At 56.4% G+C, this 8,968-nt stretch overlaps 1 protein-coding gene across 1 annotated transcript; it reads left to right on the forward strand.

Moving 5' to 3' along the window:
• Positions 1–56: 56 nt before the first annotated feature.
• FAM50A (family with sequence similarity 50 member A) lies at positions 57–8,761 on the forward strand. Its single transcript, XM_079765838.1, has 13 exons — positions 57–289; positions 1,863–1,947; positions 2,049–2,148; positions 2,404–2,549; positions 5,038–5,114; positions 5,238–5,304; positions 5,726–5,787; positions 5,996–6,072; positions 7,137–7,191; positions 7,399–7,447; positions 7,545–7,615; positions 8,127–8,237; positions 8,410–8,761. Exons 1-13 carry the CDS (start codon positions 179–181, stop codon positions 8,416–8,418), a joined length of 1,020 nt encoding a protein of 339 aa, XP_079621964.1. The 5' UTR covers positions 57–178; the 3' UTR covers positions 8,419–8,761.
• Positions 8,762–8,968: the final 207 nt, after the last annotated feature.

Consider the following 8,968-nt stretch of genomic DNA (forward strand, 5'->3'; position numbering starts at 1 on the left):
GCCTTCGGGGGTCACGTGGTGGGGTGGCTGGCGCTGCTCTGGGCGTGGCGGGGCGCCCGTGTGTTCCCTGTTGGGCGACGTCACAGCGCGCGCAGGCGTCTGCTGACTGCAAGGCAGCCGGCGACTTTGCCAGGCTACTGTCGCTGTCCTCGCTGCTGCTGCCGCCGCCGCTGCCACCATGGCTCAGTACAAGGGCGCTGCGAGCGAGGCGGGCCGCGCCATGCACCTGATGAAAAAGCGGGAGAAGCAGCGGGAGCAGATGGAGCAGATGAAGCAGCGGATCACCGAGGTGCGGGCTGGGCGGGGCCGCCACGGAGCATGCGCGCTGCGCACTGCCCCGGCTCCCTGGGGCCCCTCGCGACCCCGGGAGGGAGACCCTTGCTTGCTGACCTCCAGCAAGGGTCAGAAGCGAGCCGGCGACTGTCTGCTCATCTGTAAAGTGGGCCCAGCAGGCTGAGCCGGCCTAGCTTGTGACAAGCCTCCAACAGGCAGTGGTTCTATTGGTCACATTGGGGAGCCCCTCGCAGGCACAGAGCATCCTGGCTCTGGCCCCTCAGCCCTGAGAGTTAGGTCTGTGCCCTGGGCCCATGGATCCCAGGAAGGGCAGGCCCCGCAGGTCCAGGCCAATCCACCAGTTGGTGAGGCTCTTCCCAGAGCCCTTTGCCCTGCCACAAAGGTAGGCTCAAGCATCAGGGGTGCTAGCAGGTCACAAAGGCCTCAGTGAGTGGGAGGTCAGGAAGGAAGGAGTTGCCCCCCCCCCCCCCTTGGGCCTTTGCAGTAGACTCTTCCTTTGGAATTCAGGACGTGAGGGGCAAGCAGGCTCCTACGTTATGGACCATGGAAGCCAGGCCCAGGCAAAAACCCTTATGCTGAGGCCTCTGTTCATGCCCCACTCAGTGCTGGCTCTCTGGCCAGCCAGAGGTACATTTCTCTGCTGGCCACCTCCTCCGGAGGCCACTGGCTAGAGAGGGACCTATGTGGGATGGGCCTGAGCTGGATCGAGAAGGCCTCATGGGAAGCTGTTGGCAGCATCTGGAGCTGAGAGGGAGCCATATTGCTCAGTGAGGGACGAGGTCTCTTGGCCACTCTTCACTCCGCTGTCACCCCTTGACTTGGGTCTCCAGAGCTTCATCTTAAAAGCTGGGTATCGCCCGGGCAGTGTAGCTCAGTGGTTGAGCATCGACCTATGAACCAGGAGGTCACGGTTCCATTCCCGGTCAGGGCACATACATGCCCAGGTTGCTTGATCCCCAGTGTGGGGAGTGTAGGAGGCGGCCGATCAATGATTCTCTCTCATCATTGATGTTTCTCTCCCTCTCCTTCCACCCTGGAATCATTAAAAAATATATATATTTTTAAAAGCTGGGTATGGCCCTGGCTGGTGTGGCTCAGTTGGTTGGAGCATTGCCCTGTACACCAAAAGGTGGGGGGTTCGATTCCTGGACAGGGTACATACCTAGATTGAGGGTTTGATTCCTGGTCGGGGCACATGCAGCAGGCAACTAATCGATGTTTCTCTCTCTCTTTCCCTCCCTCTCTCTAAAATCAATTTAAAAAAATTAAAAAGGCAGGTAGAACCCATGGATCTAGGGTACTGAGGGAGCTCTGGTCCCCAAGGGGAGGTGTGGAGGGGCCAGAGCAGCTCAGAGGTCACAGGAAAACGACCCCATGTAGCTCCCTCAGCACTGAAAGAGCCCCTCGCAGCCCTGTGGAAAGTTCCATCCACTGAGGAAAGGGGACGTGTTTTTGCCAAGGTCACACTATAGGCCAGGAGCAGATCTGGGACTGGAACCCAGGCCCAGGTCCCCACTTCCACCGTGGCGGGGTGGGTGGCCCTCACCGCCGCTCTCCCTCCCCTACAGGAGAACATAATGAAATCCAACATTGACAAGAAGTTCTCTGCGCACTACGATGCGGTAGAGGCAGAGCTCAAGTCTAGCACCGTGGGTAAGCAAAACATGCGTGTCACCCTCTCCTGGACCCAGGGGACTGTTGTTTTGCTGGCTCTGGGTGGCCGATCCTTACCCCCGTGTCTCCTGGCCTCACAGGACTTGTGACCCTGAATGACATGAAGGCCAAGCAGGAGGCACTGGTGAAGGAACGGGAGAAGCAGCTGGCCAAGAAGGAGCAGTCGAAGGAGCTGCAGCTGTGAGTCCTCTGTGCCGGCAGCCCCCTGCCGAGGTGTAGCTAGTGCATGGACTTGGGTCATGCTGGCTCCTGCATCTTGAACAGGGACCCTTGTGTCCTAATCAGAGCACTGCCCATGAACTTGAAGTGACCCAGGGCAGTAGGACTCCTCAGGGTCGGTACCCCATGGGCCTACACTGAGCCCATAGGTGGCTCTGGCTCATGGAAGGGGCCTCGGGTGAGGATGTGGTGACGATGGCTATCCATGCCTCGCAGGAAGCTGGAGAAGCTGCGAGAGAAGGAGCGCAAGAAGGAGGCCAAGCGGAAGATCTCCAGCCTGTCTTTCACGCTGGAGGAAGAGGAGGAATTGGATGAAGAGGAGGAGGAGGAGACCATGGATGAGGAGGAGTTGGAAAGAGAAGGTGAGGGCAGGCTAGGGGCACCAGGGAGGCGCCCTGCCTGCAGCACTCTGTCCCAGGTTTCTAGCTCTAGAGTGAAGCAGCATATCCACCACCCAGCCTCGATTGCCCGCTGTGTTTATGGTCCCGAACTTCACAGGAGAGAAAGAGCCACGTCTGCACTGTGTATAGAGCCCTAGCCTGCTTGGTTCAGTGGATAGAGGATCAGCCTGCGGACTGAAGGGTCCCAGGTTCAATTCCAGTCAAGGGCACATGCCCGGGTTGTGGGCCTGCAAGAGGCAGCTGATCAGTGATTCTCTCTCATCATTGATGTTTCTCTCTCTCTCTCCCTCTCCCTTCCTCTCTGAAATCAATTTTAAAAATATATTTGAAAATATTTTTTAAAAAGCTGAGTTGGGATGGGAGCTCGCCTTCAATGGCAGTGAGTCAGAGCCAGTCGTGTGAGCCCCATACAGGGTCTTCAGTGCGAGATGCTGCCAGAGCAAGCTGCTGTAGGTACCATGAAGGATGGACCAAGGACGGGAGAGAATGGTCTAGATCAGGCTGGCTGGTAGAACTTTCTGTGATGATTAGAGGCCTGGTGCACGAAATTTGTGCACGGGTTTGTCCCTCAGCCCGGCCTGCACCCTCTCCAATCTGGGACCCCTCAGGCATCCCTGTGGGATCGGGCCTAAACCGGCAGTCGGACATCCCTCTCACAATCTGGGACCACTGCCTCCTAACCGCTTGCCTGCCTGCCTACTTGCCTGCCTGATTGCCCCTAACTGCTTCTACCTGCCAGCCTGATTGCCCCCTAACCGCTCCCCTGCTGGCCTGATTGATGCCTAACTGCTCCCCTGCTGGCCGGATTGCCCCTAACTTCCCTCCCCTGCCAACCCAATCGCCCCCAACTGCCCTCCCCTGCCTTCCCAATTGCCCCCAACTGCCCTCCCCTGTCGGCCCGATCGCCCCCAACTGCCCTCTCCTGCCACGACCTGCCTCCTCTGCCGGGACCGGACTTCTCTGCACCACATGGAGCTGCGGGACCCCCAGGCCTCCCTGCACTAAGTGGCCGCCGGGCCCTGCCTCTGCTGTGCATGCGGCCATCTTGTGGTGGCCATCTTTGTGGCAGCATCGCACGCGAGGGCGCGAGGACCACCTATGCTTTTATTAGTATAGATGGAAATGTCTGTGCTGCCAGGTGGCCACTGAGCATGAGGCTTGTGTGACTGGGGCACTAAGTTGTTAAATTGTGTTTGATTAATTTCAGTGTAAATTGACAGCCACAGAAATTCAGTGGCTACTTATGGGGCAGGCAGGTCTCAGCTGAGGAAATGAGGGGCTGTAGGGACAACTTGGAAAAGATGGGGAACAAGGACAAAGCCAGCATGGGGGCCCCGTGTGCCCTGCACCTGCTCCATGCTGGGCCAGGGTCAAGACAGAGGGACAAAAGCAGGGCACTGTTGCCCTGGGCGATGTGGCTCAGTTGTTTGAGCGTCGACCTATGAACCAGGAGGTCACTCTTGGAAGAGTGTCAAGGGTGCTAAGACCAGCAGGTTGAAGAACCACCGTTTTAGTTCACGTCCCAGTTGGGGAATCTGAGTCCCAGAGTCCAGGATGTTGGCAAGGCTGGCCTTTTCTTCCCTTTTCCCAGTTGGCTGTGAATGGGAAAAAGGAATATCATGCACTTTGGGGGCTGTTGTGAGGATTAGATGAGACAACAGATATGTGGCTGTGGGACCTGGCCAGGTAGCTCAGTTGGTTAGAGTGACATCTCAGTACACGAAGCTTGTGGGTTCGATGCCCTATCAGGGCACATACAAGAATCAACTAATGGCCCAGCTGGCGTGGCTCAGTGGTTGAGCGTCGACCTATGAACCAGGAGGTCACACTTTGATTGCTGGTCAGGGCACATGCCCGGGGTTTCGGGCTCGATCATCAATGTGGGGCGTGCAGGAGGCAGTCGATCAATGATTCTCTCTTATCATTGATGTTTCTGAAATCAATAAAAATATTTTTTAACAAGAATCAACTTATGAATGCATAAATAAGTGGAACATCAAATCAATGTTTCTCTTTCTTTTTCCCTCTCCCTTCCTCTCTCTCATTCTCTCAAAAAAGCAATTTTAAAAAAGATATGAGACTGTGATGAGCGCAGCTCCTGGAATAGAGGGGGCCCTCGCCCAAGCACCCACTCCTCTGTGGATGCCCTACCCATCCAATGCAATGGAACCTTTGCTCCCCCAGACACTGGCCCTAATGCCATCAGATCACAGCTGATGGAACAAGAATGCAGTACATGTATATGTGCATGCACATGTGTGTGCATATGCATGTGGAACCTGTAGTCCCAGCCGGCAGTGCAGGCTGCTGTGACTGGGAGCAGAGGGCAATGTGTCCCAGCCAGGGGGGTCTAAGAAGCCTCCAAGGAGGTGGCGTTTGAGCTGGGGCCCGAGCGACAAAGGTCCAGGACCCATCGTGCAGCTGATCTCTGTGTTTCCTTTGGCTCCAGAGATCCCCACGAAGAAGAGGAAATTGGGGAAGAACCCAGATGTGGACACAAGCTTTTTGCCTGACCGCGACCGCGAGGTACAAGCAGCCTGACCCTAGCCCTGGCCCTGACCTTGGCAGAGGTTTTTGCTCAGGGAGTGGGGCCCTGCGTGCCCTCTGAGCAGCCTGGGGCATCCTCCCTGTATCCCTTTCCTCTCCCAGGAGGAGGAGAATCGGCTCCGGGAAGAGCTGCGGCAAGAGTGGGAAGCCAAGCAGGAGAAGATCAAGAGTGAGTGCTCATGCCCTGGCTGGTTTGGCTCAGTTGATAGAGCATCGGCCCAGGAACTGAAGGATTGTGGGGTCATTTCCGGTCAAAGGCATGTACTTCGGTTCAGGCTCGATCCCCAAACCCCAGCCCCGGTGAGGGCGCATGTGGGAGGCAACCAATCGATGGGTCTCTCTCACATTGATGTTTCTCTCTCCGTGCCTCTCCCCCTCCCTTCCACTCTCTCTAAAGATCAATGGAAAAATATCCTCAGTTGAGGATTAACAAACAAACAAAAAGAGTGAGTGCTCACCAAGTGGGACCTGCGTGGTCCAGCCTGGGGTGCTGGGCCAGTGAGAGCCCTGGGCTGGAGGCTAAGCCCCAGGGAGCTTGCAGGGGCTGGAAATTCGTGGTTCTGGAGACTAAGTGGCAAATTGCTTTGTAGGTGAGGAAATTGAAATCACCTTCAGTTACTGGGATGGCTCTGGGCACCGGCGGACAGTCAAGGTGGGCAGTGGGGCCTGCAGCCCACGCCCTGTGCTCCTCAGATTCAGTGAGGAGGAGCTACAATCCTGGGTTTGGAACCTGCGGGTCCCTTCCTGTGGGTGGCCCCTGGGGGGGAGCAGGGAAGAGGGCCTGGCCACCTGTGATGGTGACAGCTCCGGGGTCCCATCTTTCCCTTCCAACTCTGGATGCCGGCTCGGACCTCACGCAGATGAAAAAAGGCAACACTATGCAGCAGTTCCTGCAGAAGGCGCTTGAGATCCTGCGCAAAGACTTCAGTGAGCTCAGGTAGGGTGTGTGTGCAGGTGTGAACATGTATATGTGTATGTGCATGTGTGAACATGTATGTGCATGTGGAACCTGCTGTCCCAGACCTGGTACCAGAAGCCCCAAGTGGTGTCTGCTGCTTGTGGCTCACCAGGATGACTGCTCCCTGTGTACAAAAGTGGCATGCGGCACTGTGCTACTGAAAAGAGGGTCAGGATTCTTTTTATATATATACTAGAGGTCCGGTGCACGGATTTGTGCACCAGTGGGGTCCCTCAGTGTGGCCTACAGGGATCGGGCCGAAACCATCAGTCCAGGGCTGCCTGCCGTTCCTGCCTGTGGCTCCTGTTCATGCCAGCCCCGCTGTGCCTGCCACGGGCTCGCGCCCAGTCAGTCCCAATCAGGAGAGGCTCGCGCCGCTGCAGTGGGGCTCGCCTGGCACTCACCATCCGTGAGCCCTGCGTTTGTTGCCCCTCTGTCAGCTGAGCAGTGCTCTCGCTGTGGGAGCACACTGATCACCAGGAGGCAGCTCCTGCGTTGAGCATCTGCCGCCTGGTGGTCAGTATATGTTATAACAACCTGTTGTTTGGTGGTTCAGTCTTAACATCGGTCAGTCGCTTAGGCTTTTATATATATAGATATTTTTAAAATTTAATTTATTTTGAATATATTTTTATTGATTTTAGAGAGGAAGGGAAAGGGAGAGAGAAACATCAATGATGAGAAAGAACCATTGATCAGCTGCCTCCTGCACACCCCACACTGGGGATAGAGCCCACAACCCAGGCATGTGTCCTGACTAGGAATTGAACCGTGACTTCCTGGTTCATAGGCCAATGCTCAACCACTGAGCCACACTGGCCGGGCAGGATTCTTTTTCCATCCCTTTCACCACACATAGCTTAGGTGGGAGCATGGGCCTTAGCTCTTTAGCCCAGATGTGGGGGATAGTGGGTGCTACTCCTGGGCTCACCAAACCTAGTAGCCGGCCTCCAAGCAGTCGGGGTTGCCTCCCAGCTCCAGCACTGTTCTCCTTGGCTGGCTGCTGCTTCATCCATCCGTGCCCTCCTGCCTTTCTCCCTCAGGTCAGCAGGGGTGGAGCAGCTCATGTACATCAAGGAGGACCTCATAATACCCCACGTGAGTCCCCTCTCTTCCCACAGCCCTGTCAGGGGGAGGGGTGGCGGGCATTGGCCTGCCTGGGGGCTTCGTAGGACAGTCTACTCTGCTCTGGGCTTTGGCTCGGGCCGGGGAGCGCAGTGTTGATAGCTGTGCCTGCATCCGGCCTGCACGTGGGAGAGGCTGGGATGGGTCATCAGCCATGTCTTTCCTGTCCTTGGCTCCTAGCACCACAGCTTCTACGATTTCATCGTCACCAAGGCCCGAGGGAAGAGTGGTGAGTGCACCCGGCCCAGCCCCTCACCTTCCCCAGCAACTCGCCCGAACATCTCCGGGCAGCAGCCTGAAGGTGGGCTGGCTGCTTCTCCCCGTAGGCCCACTCTTCAATTTCGATGTTCACGATGATGTGCGGCTGCTCAGCGATGCCACTGTGGAGAAGGACGAGGTACAGGGGTGCCGGGGCGCTGGGCCAGGGGAGGGAGGAGCAGTAGACGGGAGGGAAGTGCCGAAGTCAGGCCCTGGAGAGTATCACGTTAAGTGAAATAAGCCAGTCAGAGAAAGACAAGTATCACATGCTCTCACTCCTATGTGCAATCTAATGTACAAAATAAACTGATGAATGGAGTGGATCCAGAGACATGGAAGCATAGAACATACTTCAGAATATCGGAGGGCAGGTGGGGGAGGGTGGGTGGGTGGGAAGAGATCAGCCAAAGACCTTGCATGCATATATGCATAACCCATGGACACACACAATAGGGTGGTGAAGGCCTGGGGTGGGGGGTGGGGTGGGCTAGAAGGGGTCAATGGGAAAAATAGGGGCCATATGTAATACATTCAATAATAAAGATTAAAAAGAGAGAGAGAGAGAGAGAGAGAGAGAGAGAGAGAGAGGGAAGTGAGGTCCCCGGGTGACTCTGAGCACAAGGCCTGGCTGGCCCTTCTCCCTTCCTCAGTCACATGCGGGCAAGGTGGTGCTAAGGAGCTGGTACGAGAAGAACAAACACATCTTCCCCGCCAGCCGCTGGGAACCCTACGACCCCGAGAAGAAGTGGGACAAATACACAGTAAGAAGGCCCCGCCGAGGTGGCCTGGTGCTGGGCTGGTCAGTGGGAGCTGGGGGCTGGGCTCTGGCTGGCTGGGGTGGGCTGTACTGTTCGGCTATGGGGGCCACCGCGATAGGCCAGCCCACCCCACTCAGCTCGGCTTCCCTTCTCTGTCCCTTTGTCCTCACACCAGATCCGGTGAATGCAGAGGTGGAGCAGGCTTGCTCCCCCAATCCCCTCCAGTCTCCCCACTTCCCGGGTCTCCAGGACTTCAGAAGCCCAGCTCCCCCATCCTGTGACGTCACCGATCATCCCCTGCCCCTGATGCTATCAGTTACTGCTTTTTTCTTTGCAATAAAGAAGTTGTGCCCAGCCCTAACCGGTTTGGCTCAGTGGATAGAGCGTCGGCCTGCGGACTGAGGGGTCCCGGGTTCAATTCCGGTCAAGGGCATGTACCTTGGTTGCAGGCACATCCCCAGTGGGGGGCGTGCAGGAGGCAGCTGATTGATGTTTCTGACTCTATCCCTCTCCCTTCTTCTCTGTAAAAAAATCAATAAAATATATTTTAAAAAAAAAAAGAAGTTGTGTCCAGCCATACCGGCTCAGTGGTTGAACGTCGACCCATGAACCAGGAGGTCACAGTTCCATCCCTGGTCAGGGCACATGCCGGGGTTGTGGACTCGATCCCTAGTGTGGGGCGTGCAGGAGGCAGAGGATCAGTGATTCTCTCTCATCATTGATGTTTCTATCTC

This window comes from Cnephaeus nilssonii, assembly GCF_951640355.1.
Source record: "Cnephaeus nilssonii genome assembly, chromosome: X".
Taxonomy (NCBI): Eukaryota; Metazoa; Chordata; class Mammalia; order Chiroptera; family Vespertilionidae; genus Cnephaeus; species Cnephaeus nilssonii.